Source organism: Pseudorca crassidens, chromosome 14 (assembly GCF_039906515.1).
Source record: "Pseudorca crassidens isolate mPseCra1 chromosome 14, mPseCra1.hap1, whole genome shotgun sequence".
Taxonomy (NCBI): domain Eukaryota; kingdom Metazoa; phylum Chordata; class Mammalia; order Artiodactyla; family Delphinidae; genus Pseudorca; species Pseudorca crassidens.
The window spans coordinates 45094504-45116294 of record NC_090309.1 but is presented as its reverse complement, the minus strand read 5'-3'; the positions used below and the strand labels follow the sequence as shown (position 1 = coordinate 45116294).

The window sequence follows — 21791 nt, the reverse complement described above, 5'->3', positions numbered from 1 at the left end:
AACAGATATTTGGTCAAATATTATTTTGGGTGTGTCTGTGAGAATGTATTTGAAGAGAGTAACATTTTAACTGACAGGCTGAGTAAAGCAGATTGCTCTCCTGAATGTGGGTGGCCCTCATCCAATCGGTTAAAGGCCTGAATGGTACAAAAAGGATGACTCTTCCTCAAGAAAGAGGGAACTCCTCCTGCCTGACTACTTAGCTGGGATATCAGTCTTTCCTGCCTTTGGGTCTCAAGGCTGCCGGCTTTCGGACTGGAAGTTACAGCATTGACTCTCTTGACTCTCTGCATTGCTGATTGCAGATCTTGGGACTTCTCAGCCTCTATAATCATATGAGCCAATTTTTTATTTATATATATTTTTTCTGTTTCTCTGGAGAATCCTGACTAACACACTCTCCAAGCAGGCTCCTGGGAGTAATAGTTGAGCAGGGCCACTCTTCATTTCCCAGACCCAAGTATTCTACGTATTGGGAATACAGCACTATATAATTATCATTGGTTTAAGGAGTACATGTCTTCCTAAAGGATGTTCCTCTGTCTTCAAAAGATGAAGTGACAAGTTGGCATCACCTGGACACCATCTGAACCTTCCATGAACCAAATTTGGGTTTGTTTTTTTTTCTTCTCCTGTCTGTTGGTCTTTGGTAACCCCACCCTTGCATGAGCCCATAGGTGTGAGCTGTGGAAGTAGTGTCCATCAGGCAATGGTAGTTGACATGGAGTCTGGGCCACTTATTCATGAAGCTTACTTGTCTGGGTAGTCCCAAGACAACTGAACACTGTTAGTGGGTAAATCAATAACCATGGTTTATAAATGGGAAAAGAATTTGGGGACTTCCATGGCGGTCCAGTAGTTAAGACTCTGTGCTTCCACTGCAGGGGGCACAGGTTTGATCCCTGTTCAGGGATCTAAGATCCAGCATGCCATGCAGCATGGCCAAAAAAAACAAAAAAGAATTTCGAAAAGAATAGATGTGTGTGGATATGTGTACCTGAATCACTTTGCTGTACACCTGAAACTAATACAACATTGTTAATCAACTATACTCCAACATAAAAAAAGAAAAAAAAAAAGAGATGGTTTGATAAAGGCATGGTAACCACAGTCATTCTACCAGACAAGCTATCAAGACCAAAACTGTAAGTAAGAAGAATCTATAATGAGTTATAGAGAAAGATAATGAGTACTAATTAATATGTATGAATCTCAAAATAAATGTAAGTGAAAGAAGCCAGACCAAGGAGAGAAAAGAATATACAATGTGTGATTCCATATATATAAAATTCTAGAAAACGAAAACGAATCTAGAATAACATGAAGTAGATCAGTGGTTATTGAGAGGTGGTGGAATGAAGGAGGAGGCATTACAAAGGTACATAAGGAAACATTTGAGGGTCATGGATATGTTTATTATCTTGATTGTGGTGATGATTTCATGGATATATATATATATATGTCAAAACTTAAATTGTACACCTTAAATATGTGCGGTCTACTGTGTATCAATTGTGTCTTCATAATGCTGTTTTTAAAAAACTAATCAAATTGTACACTTTAAACATGTATAGGTTATTCTATGTAAATTATATCTCAATAAAGTTGTAAAAAAACCGAATTACAGCCCTAGGACCTAGCAACAAGGGCTATAGTTCCTCCTGCTAACCCTCCTCTTATAAGTTTCCCCAAGAATTGACCACAAAATCCTAGAGAAGATATGCCTGGATGGAGTGAACTTAATGTGAGAAGCATATAGATCTGTATTGTGCAAATGGTTGACTAAGGCAGATGCTGTTTTGGCGTCCTGCCCAAATCTTCCTTACTGGGCCAACGTACCCTTCCCCAGCTGCTCTGGGTGTTGGCTGCCAGTGGCTCACAGGTCCTTCCCTTCCATAGGGAATTGCCCTGGGCTAGTGGGAGCCACCATGCCCAGACTTATGTATTCCCATCTAGGCAGCCCACAGCCCTTGACTGACTGATGGAGAAGAAAGGAAGGCTGGCCCCTTGCCTCAAGTGAGAACAGCTCTGTGATGTGTTTTATGCTTCAGAGCCAACCCGCTATAAGTAAGGCCAAGGTTAGAACTTGCCTGAGGTCATGTCCTTGCTTGGCTATTTCCCCTTCCCTGTTCTGTTTCACTCAGTCCCTTATAGGTTTTTCTTCAGAAGCCCTCCTTCTATCAACCATGTACACCCAAATTCCTGTTTCAGGCTTTGGTTCCAGGGAACCCAATCTAAGGGAACCCCGGTACAAATCTGCCAATTTGTGCCGAGACTCAACTCCAAGAAGCCACCTCCTGCCTGTCCTTGCTGGTTTGTATTTTCTTTTAAATGCTACCTTGGGTCCATGTCCCTCCTGCTTACAAGTTTTCTCCTGGGTTTACCCTTTACATGTATCCACAGCCTGCCTGAAAACAGGTTCCTGCCTTATCCCTCTGAGCAGCATGATACTGATCAATCCTTTTCTATCCTTACCTATCAACTTCCATGCACCATTAAGTGGTCATGAAACATCTTGTCAGCTGCCTTGAGTCAACTCCTGATCTGGGCTCATTGTGACTAGGCTCTATTACTCCATCCATGAATGCTTAGTAAATACTTTGTGACTGATTAGTTGCAACAGAGATTTGAAGTAAATGCTCAAATAATGTACTGATAAGAAAACTATTAAAATTTGAAAACAAAAAACTTTATTAAGCAAATTTCAAAATTAAGTTAAAAGTTTAACTTTGCTTACCTTTCCTGGGTGACCCAATTGATAACTAAATCTAAACGTTTTTCAGATAATCCACATTTGATTCCTTCCAGGGTTAGTTCTGCATCAACAGGATGTTTAAAAGCATGACTTATGCTAAAGATAGCCTCAAAAAATAAGAGTAATGGGAAAGGCTTTCCTCTAGTTTTTCCAACAGCTACAAAGAGAAGAAAAGTTTTTGAGTCAAATACTTTTAAGTAATAGTTTGCTTTTCCTTACTTCATATTCTTATTTTCATCTCATTGCATTTTCTAAAAATTTTAATCTAAAATTACGTATTTATAATTTTTAAGTAATGCTTGTGGATTAAACTTTATATTTTGGATAATGACTAAATATCATATGCTATGTGAAAACCTAGGCAGAGGTTGGAGTGATGGGTCTACAAGCCAAGGAACGCCAAAGATTGCTGACAGCTACCTAGAAGCTAGGAGAGCAGCATGGAATGGAAATCTACTTCAGAGCCTCCAGAAAAAGTTTAAAAAGCTATAAAATGGGAATTCCCTGGCAGTCCAGTGGTTAGGACTCAGCGCTTTCACTGGCATGGGCCTGGGTTCAATTTCTGGTCAGGGAACTAAGATCCTGCAAGCTGCATGGTACAGCCAAAAAAAAATTTCTTTTATTTAAAATTTTTAAAAAGCTGAAAGAATATACTACCAGCAGACCTGTACTATAAGAAAGGTTAAAGGTAGTCCTTCAAGCAGAAGGAAAATGACACAAGACAGGAAAACAATCTACACAAAGGAATAAAGACCAGAAATGGTAAATGCTATGAATATAAGCATTTAGAAGTAGAGTTGATCCCTGAACAACGCAGGGGTTAGGGGCGCTGACCCCCACTCAGTCAAAAATCCATGAATACGTGTATCCACATGGGTCCTCCATATCCACAGTTCCACAACCACAGATTAAACCAATGATGGGTCATGTATTACTATAACAAGTATTTATTGAAAAAAATCCACCTATAAGTGGACCTGTGCAGTTAAAATTCATGTTGTTCAAGGATCAAACTGTATACTGTTTTTAAATTTTTTTTTTGGCGGTACTCAGGCCTCTCACTGCTGTGGCCTCTCCCGTTGCGGAGCAAAGGCTCCGGACGCGCAGGCTCAGCGGCCATGGCTCATGGGCCCAGCCGCTCCGCGGCATGTGGGATCTTCCCGGACCGGGGCACGAACCCATGTCCCCCACATCGGCAGGAGGACTCTCAACCACTGCGCCACCAGGGGATGCATGAAGTAGTACATAATCACCTGAATGTAGAATGTGATAAGTTAAAGATATAACCCATAAAGCCTAAAGCAACAACCAAAATAAGACAACAAAGAGTTATAGGCTCATAAATCTACAAAGGAGAAAAATGGAATCATAAATAAATTCAAATAATCCAAAAGACGGTAGAAGAAGAGAAAAAAAATAAGAGATGAGAAAAAACAGAAAACAAAAGAAGTCAACCATGTCAACAATCACATTAAATGTAAATGATCTGAACACCCCAATTAAAAGACAAATATTGTCAGACTGTATAAAAAAGCAGGATCCAAGTACATGTTGCCTAAAAGACACTGACTTTAAATACAAAGACACAAATTAAGTAGATTAAAGTAAAAGTATGGAAAAGTATGGAAAATATGCAAATATTGTCAGACTGTATAAAAAAGCAGGATCCAAGTACATGTTGCCTAAAAGACACTGACTTTAAATACAAAGACACAAATTAAGTAGATTAAAGTAAAAGTATGGAAAAAAGATACACCATGCTAATACTAATCAAAAGAAAGATGGAATCACACTTCCAATTTCAAAACTTACTACAAAACTACAGTAATCAAGATAGTATGATTGCACAGGATGGACATCTAGAGCAACAGAATAGAATTAAGAGTCTAGAAAAAAACCTCAAACATTTATGGTTAATTGATTTCTTACAAAGGGGGGCCAAAACCGTTTAATGGGTAAAGAAAAGTCTTTTCAATAAATGGTGCTAGGAAAACTGGATATCCACATGCAAAAGAATGAATTTGGACCCCTATCTCACACCAAACAAAAAAATTAACTCATCGTAGACCACAGACCTAAATGAATAAAACTCTTAGAAGAAAACATAGGATCTTAAGTTAGGCAAAGATTTCTTAAGATACAAAACCAAAAGCACAGCCATTAAAAAAGATCAGTAAATGGGACTTCATCAAAATTAAAACCTTTTGCACCTCAAAAAACACCAACAAGAGGGACTTCCCTGGCGGTCCGGCAGTTGGGACTTTGCCTTCCAGTGCAGGGTGGGTGGGGGTTCGATCCCTGGTAAAGGAGCTAATATCCCACACACCTCGTGGCCAAAAAACCAAAACATAAAACAGAAGCAATATTGTAACAGATTCAATAAAGACTTTAAAAATGGTCCACATCAAAAAAAATTTAAAACAAACAAATGAACAACAACAAAAAAACCACCAACAAGAAAGCAAAAATGCAATCCACAGACTAGAAGAAAATATTTGCATATCATCTATCTGATAAGGGATTTTTACCTGGAATTAAAAAGAGCACTTGCAACTCAATAATAAAAGCACAAATAAAACAATTATCAAATGGGCAAAGAATAGACAATTCTCCAAAGAAGATAAAATGGCCAACAGGCACATGAAAAGATGCTCAACATTGTTAGTCATTCGGGATATGCAAATTAAAACCACAATGAGGAAAAAAAAAACAAGATACCACTTCACACAGATTAGAAAGACTTTAATCAAAATGACACGCAAAAAAAAAAAAAAAAAAGACAGACATTGGGCTTCCCTGGTGGCGCAGTGGTTGAGAGTCCTCCTGCCGATGCAGGGGACACAGGTTTGTGCCCCAGTCCAGGAAGATCCCACATGCCACGGAGCGGCTGGGCCCGTGAGCCATGGCTGCTGAGCCTGCGCGTCCGGAGCCTGTGCTCCGCAAGGGGAGAGGCCACAACAGTGAGAGGCCCGCATACCGCAAAAAAAAGAAAAAAAAAAAAGAGAGACATTACATGTACCAAAATGTTCACTGCAGCTCTATTTACAATAGCCCAAAGATGGAAACAACCTAAGTGTCCATCATCGGATGAATGGATAAAGAAGATGTGGCACATATATACAATGGAATATTACTCAGCCATAAAAAGAAACGAAATTGAACTATTTGTAATGAGGTGGATGGACCCAGAGTCTGTCATACAGAGTGAAGTAAGTCAGAAAGAGAAAGACAACTACCGTATGCTAACACATATATATGGAATCTAAGAAAAAAAATGTCATGAAGAACCTAGGGGTAAGACAGGAATAAAGACACAGATCTACTGGAGAACGGACTTGAGGATATGGGGAGGGGGCAGGGTGAGCTGTGACAAAGCAAGAGAGTGGCATGGACATATATACACTACCAAACGTAAAATACATAGCTAGTGGAAAGCAGCCGCATAGCACAAGGAGATCAGCTCGGTGCTTTGTGACCACCTAGAGGGGTGGGATAGGGAGGGTGGGAGGGAGGGAGACGCAAGAGGGAAGAGATATGGGAACATATGTATATGTATAACTGATTCACTTTGTTATACAGCAGAAACTAACACACCACTGTAAAGCAATTATACTCCAATAAAGATGTAAAAAAAAATACACACAAAAAAAGATAGATGTTACAAGTATTGGTAAGGATGTGGAGAAATGAGAACTCATACACTGGTGGTGGAAATGGAAAATAGTGCAAAGTTTAGCAGTTCCTCAAAGTATTAACACAGAGTTTCCATATAACCCAGAAATTCTTATTTATTTATTTATTTGTTTGTTTGGCTGTGCCAGGTCTTAGCTGTGGCAGGCAGGATCTTTGCTGCCACATGTGGGATCTTCATTGCAGCCTGTAGGATCTTTAGTTGCGGTACACAGAATCTTTAGTTGCAGCATGCAAACTCTTAGTTGCCGCATGTGGGATCTTTAGTTGCAGTACACAGAATCTTTAGTTGCAGCATGCAAACTCTTAGTTGCCGCATGTGGGATCTAGTTCCCTGACCAGGGTTCGAACCCAGGCCCCCTGCACTGGGAGCTCAGAGTCTTAGCCACTGGACCACCAGGGAAGTCCCTAACCGAGAAATTCTATTCCTAGGTATCTATCCAAGAAAAATAAAAACATATCCACACAAAAACTTGTACAGAAACGCTCAGTTGCATTATTCATAATAACCAAAAAGTAGAAACAACTCAAATGACCATAAGCAGATGAATGGATAAACAAAATACAGTACATCCATACAATGGAATATTATTTCACCATAAAAAGGAATGAACTACTGATACATGCTATGGCATAAATGAACCTCAAAAACATTAAGCTAGGGCTTCCCTGGTGGCACAGTGGTTGAGAGTCCGCCTGCCAATGCAGGGAACACGGGTTCGTGCCCCGGTCCGGGAAGATCCCACATGCCGCGGAGCGGCTGGGCCCGTGAGCCATGGCCGCTGGGCCTGTGCGTCCGGAGCCTGTGCTCCGCAATGGGAGAGGCCACAACAGTGAGAGGCCCGCGTACCAAAAAAAAAAAAAAAATTAAGCTAAGTGAAAGAAGCTAGTCACAAAAGACTATTTATTGTATTATCATATTTATATGAAAGGTCCAGAATAAGTAAATCTATACAGACAGCAAGTAGATTAGTGGTTACCCAGGGTTTGGAGGATAAGCAATAGAGAATGAGGAGTTAATTGGTACAAGGTTTTTTTTTGGAATAATGAAAATGTTCTAAAATTAAATTTCAGTAATGGTTATACAACTCTGTAATTATAATAAGTTGATTAAATTTTGTGGCATTTTCCCCACATATGCCATATGCATATGCTAATTTAAACCTCAGACTTATGAAAGTTACTGTTTAACACCCAAAATGCCCTGTGTCAGCATTCATGATATAAGAATACTTTTGCAGTGTAACATGATCTGATAATCACTCAGTTATTAAATTGTAAATAATTGGGATGGTTTCTTGACTTCAAGTCCACTGAATAAAAACTATAAAATTACACTCTGTGTTACAGTGTACTAGGATCAAATACTGAAAACTGTGTGGGCAAAAATATGAGACACGCCCATTTGCACACAATTCATAGTCATGCGATCTCCATAAATACATATGTTTATATACACTGTGTGTAGACAACAGATTTTCTGTGTTCAGGTAAAAGCATGTTTTTGTTCAAATTGCTGAATTTAAAGGTATTTTTAAGAAATTTATTTAAAACAAGCTGTATATATTTGACATCAAGAATTTCCACTTAGAACTAAGATAAGACTAATTAATCTCTAGATTTGTAAGCTACATTGAGTATACCTCCCCTTTATGTATACCCCTGCATCTCCTTCTGAGCTTCTCATCTTTTAAAAATGCATCTTAGTTTTAAAATAAAAGAATATTTTGTGATTCTCAGAAACACTCAGTAAGTACCACCAGTCTAGTATTGGTGAACTTCTCAGAATAAAATCCACATACCTAGAAAATGAATAAAAGTTGGCTGTTTTCCAATTTCACTGTAATTATATTTATTTAAGCATTAATTGCAAGCACTGAGTTTTACTTAAACTTGCAATCCCTACTTTGAGTAGACCAAGTCAAAGGGAGAAGAGAAAGAAACTCAGGAATATACTAATATCACTTAAAAAATTTTTTTAAATTTTTTTAATCACTTTTAATTTATGCTAAATTCAGAGCACAGCCAAAGAAAGAGTTCCTGGGTATTTATAAGATGTCTGAAACTTCTGAGTAAAAATTAAACATTTTAACATTTAACATTTAAAATTAAACATCAATGTCAAAAAAACAAAACAAAAAAAACCCCGAACACTAAAAACTACAAAATATTGCTAAAAGAAATTTTAAAAGACCTAAAAAAAATGGAGAGATATACCATATTTAAGGGTTCACTGGATCAGAAAATTCAATACTGTTCAGTGTCTGTTCTCCCTAAGTTGAACTACAGAGTCAGTGCAATCCCCAGCAGGTCTTTTCGTAGAAATTTACAAGCTGATTTCAAAAATTTAAACAGAAATACGAAAGACCTAAAATAGCCAAACCAAATCTGATAAAGAACAGAGTTAGAAGACTAACACTATCTGATTTCAGCACTTACTATAAAGCTACAGTAATCAAGACAGTGTAGTACAGGCATCAAGATAAATAAATAGATCAATGAAATAGAACACACCCATGGACAACTGATTTTCAACAAAGGTACAAAGGCAATTCAGTGGAGAAAGTCTTTTTAATAAATTATCCTCGAACAACTGAATAGCTCTCAGCAAAAAAATAAACTTTGACCCATACCTCACACCATATATAAAAATTAACTCAGGGGCTTCCCTGGTGGCGCAGTGGTTGAGAGTCCACCTGTCGATGCAGGGGACGCGGGTTCATGCCCTGGTCCGGGAAGATCCCACATGCCGCGGAGCGGCTGTGCCTGTGAGCCATGACCACTGAGCCTGCACGTCCGGAGCCTGTGCTCCGCAACGGGAGAGGCCACAACAGTGAGAGTGAGAGGCCCGCCTACTGCAAAAATAATAATAATAATAATAATTCAAACTGGATCATAGACCTAAATGTAAACCTAAAGCTATAAAATCCTTAGGGAAAAAAAAATAGGAGAAAAATCTCTGCAGATTAAGCACAGATTTCTTAGGTACGACACTAAAATCTCAATCCCTAAAAGAAAAAAACTCATAAATTAGATTTCAACAAATTAAAGACTTCTACTCTAAGAAAGACACTGTTAAGAGAATGAAAAGACAAGCCACAAACTGGGAGAAAATATTTGCATCATATATCTGGTAAAGGATTTTTATTCATAGAATGGAACACTACGCAGCAAAAAAAAAGAATAAATTATTGATAGATGCAATAACATGGATGAATTTCAAAATAATTAGGCTAAGTGCAAGAAATCAGTCAAAAAAGGATACCTACTATATGATTCCATTTATATAAAATTCTCGAAAATGCAAACTAATCTTTGGTGACTGAAAGCAGATTAGTAGTTGCCTGGGGACTTGAGGGAAGCTCTGGGAGGGAGACCAATGGGAGGGGTGGGGAGTAGTGGGAGGGAGGGATCACTGAGGGAATGAGGGAACTTTTGGAGGATACATATGTCAAAACCTAACAAACTGTACAGTTTATGTACAATTTAGTGTATGTATGTCAACTCACCACAACAAAGCTGTTTTTTAAAGGAAGTGGAGCAAATCTGACAAAATATTAACATTTATTAAAACTTGATAGCAAGTACATGGCTGTTATTTATGTTTCTCACACTTTTCTGTATACTTGAAATATTTCATAATTTAATTTGGAAAACCTAATCAAACCCCTTAATGTTACAGGTAAGGAAACTGAGTAAATGGTAGACCTTGTTTCCCAGTTCAATACTCTTTCCATTCTATCAGGAAAAAAAAAAGTATAATTAGCATACATATGTAAGGTTCAGAGAGAAATGCTTACCCTTAAATTTACTCACTGTCCCAATGTTTTGAAGAATTCTTCTAGGACTGTTTGCTGCAAAATAAACTGCCTTTTCATATTCTCCAAGTGAGATTAATTCATTCAACCTACAGCCAGTGCATTTCATTATATAGTAGTACACAAAAAAAGAAAAGTGATTAGAAATGTCTAATACAGACTAAACATAGTAGCATAGTAATACAGAAAAGCACCTCTAATAAACTATAACTAGATTCATTCACTCTGTGAGATACTCTTTTCACTTCCTTCCCTAATATTGTTTTTTGTAGCCTCAGAATAAGACTCACCTGCCAGGTGACGTGAACCTGATCCTGTACCTTATTCCTATAGTGCTGAGAGCAAGCCATAGAAAGAGCAACTGAATTTATTCCGTTGAAAGAACTTCAACTGAATTTATAATGAGCTCAGATTTTTTTTCTCTCATATTATCTCCAGAAGAAAAGAGGAACCAGGGGAAAGAAGGGCAATCTGCTTAAAGGCTCAGCCTAGGGGAAATATTAATTGCACACAAAGGCTGCCAAGTTGAAGATCAAGAAGTGTCCTTGGTATTCAGAAGCCTTAGTTGTTCGGCCAGGAATCAGACTCCCAACTAAATGTGAGACTAATTCAAAGAAGAAAAGATAATAGTTCAGATACCTTAAGCTTCTACTCCTCTTCCTAGGGCAAAACATCCCCAACTCAGTCCTTACAATTAAAACTATGGCGGGGGGAATCGGGAAGATGGCGGAAGAGTACGACACGGAGATCAGCTTCCTCCCCACAGATACATCAGAAATACATCTACATGTGGAACAACTCCTACAGACCACCTACTGAACGCCGGCAAAAGACCTCAGACCTCCCAAAAGACAAGAAACTCCCCACGTACCTGGTTAGGGCAAAAGAAAAAAGAATAAACAGAGACAAAAGAATAGGGACGGGACCTGCACCAGTGGAAGGGAGCTGTGAAGGAGGAAAGGTTTCCACATACTAGGAAGCCCCTTCGCGGGCGGAGACTGCGGGGGGCGGAGGGGGGAAGCTTCCGAGCGGCGGAGGAGAGCACAGCAACAGGGGTGCGGAGGGCAAAGCGGAGAGATTCCTGCACAGAGGATCGGTGCCGACCAGCACTCACCAGCTCGAGAGGCTTGTCTGCTCACCCGCTGGGGCGGGCGGGGCTGGGAGCTGAGGCTCGGGCTTCGGTCAGAGCGTAGGGAGAGGACTGGCGGCATGAACACAGCCTAAAGGGGTTAGTGCGCCACGGCTAGCCGGGAGGGAGTCCGGAGAAAATTCTGGACCTGCTGAAGAGGCAAGAGACTTTTTCTTCCCTCTGTTTCCTGGTACGCGAGGAGAGGGGATTAAGAGCACTGCGTAAAGGAGCTCCAGAGACAGGCGCAAGCCGGGGCTAACAGCGCGGACTCCAGAGACGGGCATGAGACGCTAAGGCTGCTGATGCCGCCACCAAGAAGCCTGTATGCAAGCACAGGTATGGACACCCCCCTTCCGGGGAGCCTGTGTAGCCCGCCACTGCCAGGGTCCTGGGATCCAGGGACAACTTCCCCGAGAGAACGCACGGCGCGCCTCAGGCTGGTGCAACGTCAGGCTCACCCCGCATCCGCACCCCTCCCTCCCCCCGGCCTGAGTGAGCCAGAGCCCCAGAGTCAGCGGCTCCTTTAACCCCGTCCTGTCTGAGCGAAGAAGAGACGCCCTCAGGCGACCTACACGTAGAGGCAGGACCAAATCCAAAGCTGAGCCCCAGGAGCTGTGCGAACAAAGAAGAGAAAGGGAAATCTCTCACAGCAGCCTCAGGAGCAGCGGATTAAACCTCCACAATCAACATGATGTACCCTGCATCTGTGGAATACCTGAATAGACAACGAATCATCCCAAATTGAGGAGGTGGACTTTGGGAGCAGCGATATATATATATATATATTTTCCCCCTTTTTCTCTTTCTGAGTGTGTATGTGTATGCTTCTGTGTGTGATTTTGTCTGTATAGCTTTGCTTTTACCATTTGTCCTAGTGTTCTGCCTGTCCATTTTTTTTCTTTTTTTAAAAAATTTTTTCTTAATAATTATTTTTAATTTTAATAACTTTATTTTATTTTATCTTACTTTATTTTATTTTATCTTCTTTCCTTCCTTCTTCCTTCCTCCTCCCTCCCTCCCTCCCTCCTTTCTTTCTTTCTTTCCTCCTCCCTCCCTCTCTCCCTCCCTCCCTCTCTCTCTCTTTTCTTTCTTTCTTTCTTTCTTTCTTTCTTTCTTTCTTTCTTTCTTTCTTCCTTTCTTCCTTCCTTTCTTTCTTTCTTCTCCCTTTTATTCTAAGCCGTGTGGATGAAAGGCTCTTGGTGCTGCAGCCATGAGTCAGTGCTGTGCCTCTGAGGTGGGAGAGCCAACTTCAGGACACTGGTCCACAAGAGACCTCCCAGCTCCACATAATATCAAACGGCGAAAATCTCTCAGAGATCTCCATATCAACACCAGCACCCAGCTTCACTCAATGACCAGCAAGCTACAGTGCTGGATACCCTATGCCAAACAACTAGCAAGACAGGAACACAACCCCACCCATTAGCAGAGAGGCTGCCTAAAATCATAATAAGGCCACAGACACCCCAAAACACACCACCAGACGTGGACCTGAACACCAGAATGACAAGATCCAGTCTCATCCACCAGAACACAGGCACTAGTCCCCTCCACCAGGAAGCCTACACAACCCACTGAACCAACTTTAGCCACTGGGGACAGACACCAAAAATAATGGGAACTACGAACCTGCAGCCTGCAAAAAGGAGACCTCAAACACAGTAAGATAAGCGAAAGGAGAACACAGGAAAACACACAGTAGATGAAGGAGGAAGATACAAACCCACGAGACCTAACAAATGAAGATGAAATAGGCAGTCTACCTGAAAAAGAATTCAGAATAATGATAGTAAATATGATCCAAAATCTTGGAAATAGAATAGACAAAATGCAAGAAATATTTAACAAGGACCTAGAAGAACTAAAGATGAAACAAGCAATGATGAACAACACAATAAATGAAATTAAAAATACTCTAGATGGGATCAATAGCAGAAGAACTGAGGCAGAAGAACGGATAAGTGACCTGGAAGATAAAATAGTGGAAATAACTACTGCAGAGCAGAATAAAGAAAAAAAGAATGAAAAGAACTGAGGACAGTCTCAGAGACCTCTGGGACAACATTAAATGCACCAACATTGGAATTATAGGGGTTCCAGAAGAAGAAGAGAAAAAGAAAGGGACTGAGAAAATATTTGAAGAGATTATAGTTGAAAATTTCCCTAATATGGGAAAGAAAATAGTTAATCAAGTCCAGGAAGCACAGAGAGTCCCATACAGGATAAATCCAAGGAGAAATATGCCAAGACACATATTAATCAAACTGTCAAAAATTAAATACAAAGAAAACATATTAAAAGCAGCAAGGGAAAAACAACAAATAACACACAAGGGAATCCCCATAAGGTTAACAGCTGATCTTTCAGCAGAAACTCTGCAAGCCAGAAGGGAGTGGCAGGACATATTGAAAGTGTTGAAGGAGAAAAACCTGCAACCAAGATTACTCTACCCAGCAAGGATCTCATTCAGCTTTGATGGAGAAATTAAAATCTTTACAGACAAGCAAAAGCTAAGAGAGCTCAGCACCACCAAACCAGCTTTACAACAAATGCTAAAGGAACTTCTCTAGGCAAGAAACACAAGAGAAGGAAAAGACCTACAATAACGAACCCAAAACAATTAAGAAAATGGGAATAGGAACATACATATCGGTAATTACCTTAAATGTAAATGGATTAAATGCTCCCACTAAAAGACACAGACTGGCTGAATGGATTCAAAAACAAGACACATCTATATGCTGTCTACAAGAGACCCACTTCACACCTAGAGACACATACAGACTGAAAGTAAGGGGATGGAAAAAGATATTACATGCAAATGGAAACCAAAAGAAAGCTGGAGTAGCAATCCTCATATAAAACAAAATAGACTTTAAAATAAAGACTATTAAAAGAGACAAAGACGGACACTACATAATGATCAAGGGATTGATCCAAGAAGAAGATATAACAATTGTAAATATTTATGCACCCAACATAGGAGCACCTCAATACATAAGGCAAATACTAACAGCCATAAAAGGGGAAATTGACAGTAACACATTCATAGTAGGAAGACTTTAACACCCCACTTTCACCAATGGACAGATCATCCAAAATGAAAATAAATAAGGAAACACAACCTTTAAATGACACATTAAACAAAATGGACTTAATTGATATTTATAGGACATTCCATCCAAAAACAACAGAATACACATTTTCCTCAAGTGCTCATGAAACATTCTCCAGGATAGATCACATCTTGGGTCACAAATCAATCCTTGGTAAATTTAAGAAAATTGAAATTGTATCAAGTATCTGTTCCGACCACAACGCTATAAGACTAGATATCAATTACAGGAAAAGATCTGTATAAAATACAAACACATGGAGGCTAAACAATACACTACTTAATAACGAAGTGATCACTGAAGAAATCAAAGAGGAAATAAAAAAATACCTAGAAACAAATGACAATGGAGACACGAAGACCCAAAACCTATGGGATGCAGGAAAAGCAGTTCTAAGAGGGAAGTTTATAGCAATACAATCCTACCTTAAGAAACAGGAAACATCTCGAATAAACAACCTAACCTTGCACCTAAAGCAATTAGAGAAAGAAGAACAAAAAAACCCCAAAGTTAGCAGAAGGAAAGAAATCATAAAAATCAGATCAGAAATAAATGAAAAAGAAATGAAGGGAACGATAGCAAAGATCAATAAAACTAAAAGCTGGTTCTTTGAGAAAATAAACAAAATTGATAAACCATTAGCCAGACTCACCAAGAAAAAAAGGGAGAAGACTCAAATCAATAGAATTAGAAATGAAAAAGCAGAAGTAACAACTGACACTGCAGAAATACAAAAGATCATGAGAGATTACTACAAGCAACTCTATGCCAATAATAGGACAACCTGGAAGAAATAGACAAATTCTTAGCAATGCACAACCTGCCAAGACTGAATCAGGAAGAAATAGAAAATATGAACAGACCAATCACAAGCACTGAAATTGAAACTGTGATTAAAAATCTTCCAACAAGCAAAAGCCTAGGACCAGACGGATTCACAGGCGAATTCTATCAAATATTTAGAGAAGAGCTAACACCTATCCTTCTCAAACTCTTCCAAAATATAGCAGAGGGAGGAACACTCCCAAACTCATTCTACGAGGCCACCATCACCCTGATACCAAAACCAGACAAAGAAAGAAAAGTACAGGCCAATATCACTGATGAACATAGATGCAAAAATCCTCAATAAAATACTAGCAAAAAGAATCCAACATCACATTAAAAGGATCATACACCATGATCAAGTGGGGTTTATTCCAGGAATGCAAGGATTCTTCAATATATGCAAATCAATCAACGTGATACACCATATTAACAAATTGAAGGAGAAAAACCATATGATCATCTCAATAGATGCAGAGAAAGCTTTTGACAAAATTCAACACCCATTTATGATTAAAACCCTGCAGAAAGTAGGCATAGAGGGAACTTTCCGCAACATAATAAAGGCCATATATGACAAACCCACAGCCAAAATCATCCTCAATGGTGAAAAACTGAAAGCATTTCCACCAAGATCAGGAACAAGACAAGGTTGCCCACTCTCACCACTCTTATTCAACATAGTTTTGGAACTGTTAGCCACAGCAATCAGAGAAGAAAAGGAAATAAAAGGAATCCAATCAGAAAAGAAGTAAAGCTGTCACTGTTTGCAGATGACATGATCCTATACATAGAGAATCCTAAAGATGCTACCAGAAAACTACTAGAGCTAATCAATGAATTTGGTAAAGTAGCAGGATACAAAATTAATGCACAGAAACCTCTGGCATTCCTATACACTAATGATGAAAAATTTGAAAGTGAAATCAAGAAAACACTCCCATTTACCATTGCACCAAAAAGAATAAAATATCTAGGAATAAACCTACCTAAGGAGACAAAAGACCTGTATGCAGAAAATTATAAGACACTGATGAAAGAAATTAAAGATGATACAAATAGATGGAGAGATATACCATATTCTTGGATTGGAAGAATCAACATTGTGAAAATGACTCTACTACCCAAAGCAATCTACAGATTCAATGCAATCCATATCAAACCACCACTGGCATTTTTCACTGAGCTAGAACAAAAAATTTCACAATTTGCATGAAAACACAAAAGACCCCGAATAGCCAAAGCAATCTTGAGAACGAAAAACAGAGCTGGGGGAATCAGGCTCTCTGACTTCAGACTAAACTACAAAGCTACAGTAATCAAGAGAGTATGGTACTGGCACAAAAACAGAAATATAGATCAATGGAACAGCATAGAAGGCCCAGAGATAAACCCACGCACATATGGTCACCTTATCTTTGATAAAGGAGGCAGGAATGTATAGTGGAGAAAAGACAGCCTCTTCAATAAGTGGTCCTGGGAAAACTGGACAGGTACATGTAAAAGTATGAGATTAGATCATTCCCTAACACCATACACAAAAATAAGCTCAAAATGGATTAAAGACCTAAATGTAAGGACAGAAACTATCAAAATATTAGAGGAATATACAGGCAGAACACTCTATGACATAAATCACAGCAAGATCCTTTTTGACCCACCTCCTAGAGAAATGGAAATAAAAACAAAAATAAACAAATGGGACCTAATGAAACTTCAAAGCTTTTGCACAGCAAAGGAAACAATAAACAAGACCAAAAGACAACCCTCAGAATGGGAGAAAATATTTGCAAATGAAGCAACTGACAAAGGATTAATCTCCAAAATTTACAAGCAGCTCATGCAGCTCAATAACAAAAGAACAAACAACCCAATCCAAAAATGGGCAGAAGACCTAAATAGACAGTTTTCCAAATAAGATATACAGACTCCCAACAAACACATGAAAGAATGCTCAACATCATTAATCACTAGAGAAATGCAAATCAAAACTACAATGAGGTATCATCTCACACCAGTCAGAATGGCCATCATCAAAAAATCTAGAAACAATAAATGCTGGAGAGGGTGTGGAGAAAAGCAGCGAACACTCTTGCACTGCTGGTGGGAATGTGAATTGGTTCAGCCACTATGGAGAACAGTATGGAGGTTCCTTAAAAAACTACAAATAGAACCACCATATGACCCAGCAATCCTACTACTGGGCATATACCCTGTGAAAACCATAATTCAAAAAGAGTCATGTCCCAAAATGTTCATTGTGGCTCTATTTACAATAGCCCGGAGATGGAAACAACCTAAGTGTCCATCATTGGATGAATGGATAAAGAAGATGTGGCACATATATACAATGGAATATTACTCAGCCATAAAAAGAAACAAAATTGAGCTATTTGTATTGAGATGGATGGACCTAGAGTCTGTCATACAGAGTGAAGTAAGTCAGAAAGAGAAAGACAAATACCGCATGCTAACACATATATATGGAATTTAAGAAAAAAAAATGTCATGAAGAACCTAGGGGTAAGACAGGAATAAAGACACAGATCCACTGGAGAACGGACTTGAGGATATGGGGAGGGGGAAGGGTGAGCTGTGACAAAGCAAGAGAGTGGCATGGACATATATACACTACCAAACGTAAAACACATAGCTAGTGGAAAGCAGCCGCACAGCACAAGGAGATCAGCTCGGTGCTTTGTGACCACCTAGAGGGGTGGGATAGGGAGGGTGGGAGGGAGGGAGACGCAAGAGGGAAGAGATATGGGAACATATGTATATGTATAACTGATTCACTTTGTTATAAAGCAGAAATTAACACACCATTGTAAAGCAATTATACTCCAATAAAGATGTAAAAAAAAAAAAAAAAAACTATGGCAAACAGGATTTAAAGAGTGTTGCAAATGAATGTGGAACCGCAGAGGAGAAAAACACCAAAGTAACATTAAGCAAATTACATAAAACTTTTAACCTCAACCAGGGTTTTTCTCTCGTATCTGAAGCTGATAGACTTAGAGGTGTAAGGAAATAATCCAGGCTTTGGTGCTCCTCAAAATGATCTTTACCCCTTTTTTGTACCATATCAACAAGCAAATCAACAGCTGAAAACTATTTAACATAGAAGACTAGGAATATTACATATATTCACTACATACTGGCCTCATAGCGTATGAATTAACCTCTTAAAGAATAAAGTCTTAGATCTCTAACCCTCTACTATAAAATATATATAATAATTTAATAAGTATTAGGGGGAAATATGCCTTCCTAATATGTCATAGGATGGAAATAATGAGAAAAAAAGGACTAAATTGGCTAGGATAATCTGACACAAGGTCATAAAAAAATATAAAATATAAAAATATAAATAAAACTTAATACTACAATCCACCTATAACCTCTGAAAAATCTCCTAGACCATCAATCTGGTATTTTTTCCACAAAGAATCTATTTTTTTAAATTCCAGCTTATTTTCTAATTTGTCTACTAGAGTAGAATTTTAAAATACAAAACCTAGAGATTACAACTCAAAAAGATGCAACATAAATGTGAAACATTTAATATCTTTAAATAAATATTAAATAAATGCTATAATATCTTAACAAGGAAAATCAAAAAGCTTTTTAAATATTTGCCTTTCAACGTAGTATAGCAAAATTTCAGCTTCTTTTGCCTTGCCTGGGTCATCTTCAAGTAGTTCCTCAACAATGCCTTGTTCACCTGTAAATATTGAAAGCACCACTGGATGATATTTAAGGTTATCAATCAATAGAAAATAACAAACATATAAATGTTTAATACCAACAACTTAATGCTATAGTTTCTAATAGCACCAACCTCTTCCTAAACTGAGTAGCTTCCCCATCCCTTTCTTCCTTATTTTCAGGTATTCTCTCCTTGGCTAACCAAGTCTACTCTTTACCAATTATTTGTCAGCTGTTGAAGGAAGAAGCCCACAGGGTAACAGAGACCTAACAGAAGTAAGTACATTTTTAGTTTCTTTAAACTCAGCCTAGGAAAATCCCCATTCTTTAGCTTTCTGGAGAAAAAAACTGTTTTCCATTATTCACGTTAATTAATAAATATAGATCCTCTACCGTGTAAATCTTTATTTTTCTCAATGTGCTCCATGAAGTCTTGAAATGATCTGCTCATATCAGATTTTACCCACAAAGTAAGTGCCTGTGAAATAATCTGCAGTCTTTGATGACTATAAAGATAAAAAACATTAACAATATACTGAACCTAAAATCAAATAGTGGAATCTTAAAATAAACACAAATAAAAGCTTCAAACTGTAAAAAGTATATATTCAACTTTCATACCGGAACTGTAATTCATTGTTCAGATTTTCAGCTAAATCTCGCCGTTCTAATACCACAATCATTTCCTCATCTAAATCTGCCTTCCTCTGAGCTGGTAAATATTTTTTTGACATAAGTTGCTCAATTTCTGCATATTTATCTTCAAGATGTTTCAAGTATTTAGTGAGAGCATCTAAACTGACAGATTCTTGGAGAGTCATGCCTAAGGGAAAAGGGAACAAATCAAACAAGCCAAGCCACGTGTGGGACTCTTGTGCTCAAACAGCAAGTCTTAGCAAAATAGGTCAGATGGTTGGCTATGTTAAGAAATAATTAAGAAATTGTAGCATGAACTTGAAGATTATTGAACATAAACAGAATTAGCATACATTTCTAAATGGCTGGTAGTTCTAAACAAATCATCAATGAAGACTTAGTGAAGACTGATGGTCCAAACCTTAGCATTTTAAGAAAAAAAATTTTCAGGACCGCATCACCACATCTTGCAAACCCCTAAATATCAATCTTATTCAGTAACACCAAGAACTTTTGCCTAATAATTCAGGATTCCTGTTCAATGATTTTTCCCTAACCAAACTTTCCATTAGTCTACTACAACTAACCCCAGGGTAATCTGTTTATTCTCTCCAATGCAAAGTTTATAAATGCCTGCCAAATCTTCAGTCCTTTCTCCCTCGGTCATTGTCCCCTCTATTCATTATTCATAACTGCCCCCCACATACACACACACTTCAAATGACTTTCACTCTCATTCAGACCAATTGTTGCCTTTAAAGGCACATCTCAAAATTCTCTTCAAGAAACCCCCCTGGATTAACCCTAATCAATTTCAGTCATTCCCTTACACCCTGTATCCCTTCAGCATTTAATCAATTTGTCAGCTATTTTGTACTTATTCATATGTATCTTATTTGTAGTCTGCTAGTCATAATTTTATACTTGAAAGTGAATCTAGTCCCTGCTTCAATCAATCATAGGATGATCATTCAATCTCAGTTAAAATCCTCTGGTGTGGGGTAGCTCATTATCTCAAGACATAGCTTCTTCCATTGAAACCAAATCTGACTTCCTAAAATTTCCACTTATTGATTCTGCCTCTGGATAAACACTAGTTGGAATTTTGAAAAGTTTTGAATGCAGTTATCTATTCTCAAAGTCTTTCTTTACTCCAGGATGTATATTTGCAATTCCTCTATCCATTCATCATACAAATCTCTCAATATTCTGGAGGAATTCCAGGATATACTCCAATTTCTTAAAATGTGGCTTGGCTGAAAATGAGGAACCAGTGAATGCTGACATCAATGTGAATCAACAATATTCACCACAACTTTACGTACCACAGTTTTTTCACATATTTCATGGGTTCTCAAACTATAAAATGCATCAGAATAACCTGGAGAACTTGTTAAAACACTGACTGCTGGGCTCCACCACCCGACCCCGACTCCCATCCCTGGAATTTCTGACAGAGTAAATCTGCAGCAGGACAAAAAAATTTGCATTTCTAACAGGTTCCCAGGTAATGCTGATGTTGATGTAGGAATCACACTTTAAGAGCCACTGTACTACACTTTATATAATCCAGCCAGACTGGAACTCTTTCAATCGTTTAGGGTTGTTAAGTTTTCTCATTCCCTTGTATGTACCTAGAGGCCAGACTAAAGCTGTTTGTAAAGTCTGGCTAAAGTCCCGATATACTTGGAAGATATATACATGGTAACACATATATATTAATTTGTGTAACTGGAAACAGTTGGAATTTCTCTCAAATATTTTAAACAAAATACTGTACCTGGAATAGGTTTTGAAGGCTCTTTGCAGCAAATACAACATTGTTCTTTTGTGTCATACTCTGCCCTAAGTTGTTTCATTTCATCTATTTGCAATTGAATCTTTGAGGAATTATTTTCAATAAGCCTCATCCTGAAAAACAGAAAGGCTTTTTTATGTTTCTTTCAACGAATTATTTAATCATACAATTCAAAGTAAAACAGGTTAAATTATTACTTTAATTTGGCTAATTATCATTTTGTACCGTTATGAACGTAGACGGAAGTTTACAAAAGAATGCCTAGGAAGTTAACTAACCTCACAAGTGAGGAACAATTTTCTTTCAAAGCATCAAT

At 38.3% G+C, this 21791-nt stretch overlaps 1 protein-coding gene across 3 annotated transcripts in view; it reads right to left on the bottom strand.

The window, feature by feature from the left end:
* Window positions 1-21791, bottom strand: part of CLHC1 (clathrin heavy chain linker domain containing 1) — a 213134-nt gene that overhangs the window by 179837 nt on the left and 11506 nt on the right. For 2 of the 3 annotated variants that reach the window (XM_067705044.1, XM_067705043.1), the window contains exons 4-9: window positions 21458-21588; window positions 19663-19864; window positions 19435-19547; window positions 18973-19057; window positions 10246-10352; window positions 2738-2912 (exon numbers count right to left, since the gene is read on the bottom strand). In XM_067705044.1, coding sequence (XP_067561145.1) covers window positions 2738-2912; window positions 10246-10352; window positions 18973-19057; window positions 19435-19547; window positions 19663-19864; window positions 21458-21588 — 813 coding nt within the window. The remainder of the gene's footprint in view (window positions 1-2737; window positions 2913-10245; window positions 10353-18972; window positions 19058-19434; window positions 19548-19662; window positions 19865-21457; window positions 21589-21791) is intronic. The other variant, XM_067705045.1, reaches the window with a different exon arrangement.